At 25.6% G+C, this 2636-nt stretch overlaps 2 protein-coding genes across 2 annotated transcripts in view; both read right to left on the bottom strand.

Annotated features, from left to right (window-relative positions):
• LOC126905034 (uncharacterized) overlaps positions 1–2636 on the bottom strand; it is an 85319-nt gene that overhangs the window by 55828 nt on the left and 26855 nt on the right. The window lies entirely within an intron of this gene.
• Positions 898–2411, bottom strand: LOC126905500 (pyruvate dehydrogenase phosphatase regulatory subunit, mitochondrial-like). Its single transcript, XM_050685237.1, has 3 exons — positions 2212–2411; positions 1949–2149; positions 898–1346 (listed from the first exon to the last, which is right to left on the bottom strand). The coding sequence occupies exons 1-3, from the start codon at positions 2314–2316 to the stop codon at positions 1119–1121; spliced, it is 534 nt and encodes a 177-aa protein (XP_050541194.1). The 5' UTR covers positions 2317–2411; the 3' UTR covers positions 898–1118.

Genomic DNA, 2636 nt, shown 5'->3' with positions numbered 1-2636 from the left:
AGATTTAAAATAGCAACTTTTTTACAAAAATTAACATTTTCAACTTAATTTTTGAAAATGTTCCGAAAATACTGCATCCTTTAAACGTATATCAAAATTAAAACTTATGTCATGTACTATAAAATGAAAAAAAAAAATTTGTCCCGACGACCTATCTACTATGCGCAAATGGCTACCATATTCAAAAATATGCTATTTTAACAAATTTTATTTTTTAAATTAAACACTATCTACAGATTTGCATCGACGCGTTTTTTATGATAGTGATTTTAATCACTGTCAGATATCATCTATACTGGAAACAACTATGCCACGACCCCACTGTGCTGGGTTGTCTTTTTATTATTAAAATTATCTTGCTTTATTTTCAAGGAGCACTTATGAAATTTTTAGACTCACGTCAATTTTGCAGTAAATAAGTAAGTATATGGCTATCTAATTTAGGCTAGCAATTAATTCTCAAAAATATTTTTGATCAATTCCTTTATATATAAAATAGTTTTAGGTTTTAAAAGATTAAAGGTTTAAATTTTTTTCATCCTATTAAAAGTGATGCATTTTGAAAAATAAATAGAAATATAGCTTTTTTTTTTTGCCAACAAGTAAAAGAAATTAATATCTTACATTATTATAATTATTTAGCCTTGTGTTTTTCATAACCATAGATGTAGATATGAATAATTTATGAGACGGTTTGGAGGTTCAACTACACTTAACTATGTTCCTATCTATATCAATAAGTAATATTATATATTGAATAAAGTTTAAATTATTTTACAATATAAGCATAACACAGTGTTATGTTTATTAACACTATTATATGCTATTCAATAAAAAATAAAATTTGTCATTTTTTTTTACACATTTTTTATTATATTAAAATGATTTAATAATGACAAAGAAAAATAACTGATAATTTGACTAGAATAGTTTTTATTTGTGGAACATATAAAGCCCAAACATAAAAAAAGGATATATCAAATATTAAATTACAGCTTATACAGCTATATTATATGATAATACTTGTGAAATATATATTAATACAGAAAAATATTTAGGGAACATTATTTGTATAATTTAGGGTATTATGAAAATAATGGACACAATGAAGATCTTTATTAATGTCGCAATAGAGGCTCTGATACCATTTTATCTCTAGTAGCAAAGTATGATTCACGTTCCTTATCTGGATATTTCGTTGGTAAATTTGGACTATTTATATTAACCTTGGCTGGGTACCTTATTCCTGCAATTTCAACTTCATATTCACCAGCCATTACATATTCATTTGTAACTGGATGAGTGTTACCTAAATTATCTATATTTTGAACGAAGCCTAGACAAACCTATAATTAAAATGGAATGCATTTAGAATGGGGATATAATAATTGAATAATTATATCGCTATAACTACAATAGGAACATATATTAAAAAATATTATTATTAAAATTTTAGACAATTATATATAGTTTATTCTGTGTGTGGTTTAGCGCAGTGGATTATTCAATCACTATATTAGTGTTGATGATCAGCAACACTATTTACTATTAGTCCCCAGATCTATGACCATACAGGAATTTTAAGTGTTACACACCTTATAGTCTCTCTTAGCCATAATGAGATTACGTCAGATCAACAGTCAGTGTAAAAATCCTGTCAAATCATTATAAGGTAGAACCAACCTCAGATAGTTAGGATAGAGACAAAAGAGATAATAACAATGAAATAAAATGTATTCTCTATCTAATGATTCAAGCTCTATCAATAAAAAGTAATATAAATATTATTTTGAATACAAAAAAAAAGAAATTACACAATGTAACTCAATGAGAGATCAAAACTTAGAAGTAAATTATCACAAAATGTCATTTATAGAGATATACCCATAGTATTGATACTGCAATATATTGAACAATTATTAAATTAGTAATTAAATAATGAAGTTACTTGTTTTTTAAATGTAAACCCATAACTAGTTGTTGTAGTTGCACCAACATATTTTTTATTTCTATAAATTGGTTCACCTCCCCATGACCACAATTCTATATCAGGATCATGATCATTCAATAATAACTGAACATAAATTCGTTTTATACCTTCTTCTCGTTGACGAAGTAATGCATCTCTTCCAATAAAATTGATGCCTTTCTACAATATTTAAAATTTTATAACTTAATATTATTATAAGTTATTTAGCACATTCATCTTACATCAAATTTTACTCTCCATGAACGACCGCATTCCAAGGGTGTAGTCGAAGTATCTAAATCTTGACCCCAAAATGCATAAAATTTTTCCACCCTTAAAGCTTTCATTGCATAGCAGCCAGCATGTCTTAAATTGTATTTTTTTCCAGCTAGTATAAGAGAATTGTATACATGCAAAGCAAACTAAAACAAAAAATTACTTTTCATAAAGTTTTTTTTTATAATATAAATTATATTTTGACTTTTTATATTTAAAAAGTGAGTAATAAGTGAAACCTCAATTGGGGACTATTATTATTTTGGTATAAAAATATCATCATAATATATTTTTATAGTAAGATATAAATTTTGTTTAACCCATCAACGCCGAGAATTATTTTTTTTCAAACTTTCTATTTTTTTTACTAAAAACAGATTAATATACAACA

Source organism: Daktulosphaira vitifoliae, unplaced genomic scaffold (genome assembly GCF_025091365.1).
Source record: "Daktulosphaira vitifoliae isolate Bord-2020 unplaced genomic scaffold, ASM2509136v1 Scaffold_4, whole genome shotgun sequence".
Taxonomy (NCBI): domain Eukaryota; kingdom Metazoa; phylum Arthropoda; class Insecta; order Hemiptera; family Phylloxeridae; genus Daktulosphaira; species Daktulosphaira vitifoliae.
The sequence above is the reverse complement of the archived record's forward strand: the minus strand, read 5'-3'. Positions and strand labels throughout refer to the sequence as shown.

What these genes read in the sequence shown, in the direction of transcription:
- LOC126905500 (XM_050685237.1), bottom strand. Translation starts at nt 2,316, where the DNA reads ATGAAAGCTTTAAGGGTGGAAAAATTTTATGCATTTTGGGGTCAAGAT. An exon ending in CATGGAGAGTAAAATTTGAT is followed by an intron (nt 2,150 to 2,211) that starts GTAAGATGAATG and finishes TAAATATTGTAG; the next exon opens with AAAGGCATCAATTTTATTGG. An exon ending in GGTTTACATTTAAAAAACAA is followed by an intron (nt 1,347 to 1,948) that starts GTAACTTCATTA and finishes TTTTAATTATAG; the next exon opens with GTTTGTCTAGGCTTCGTTCA.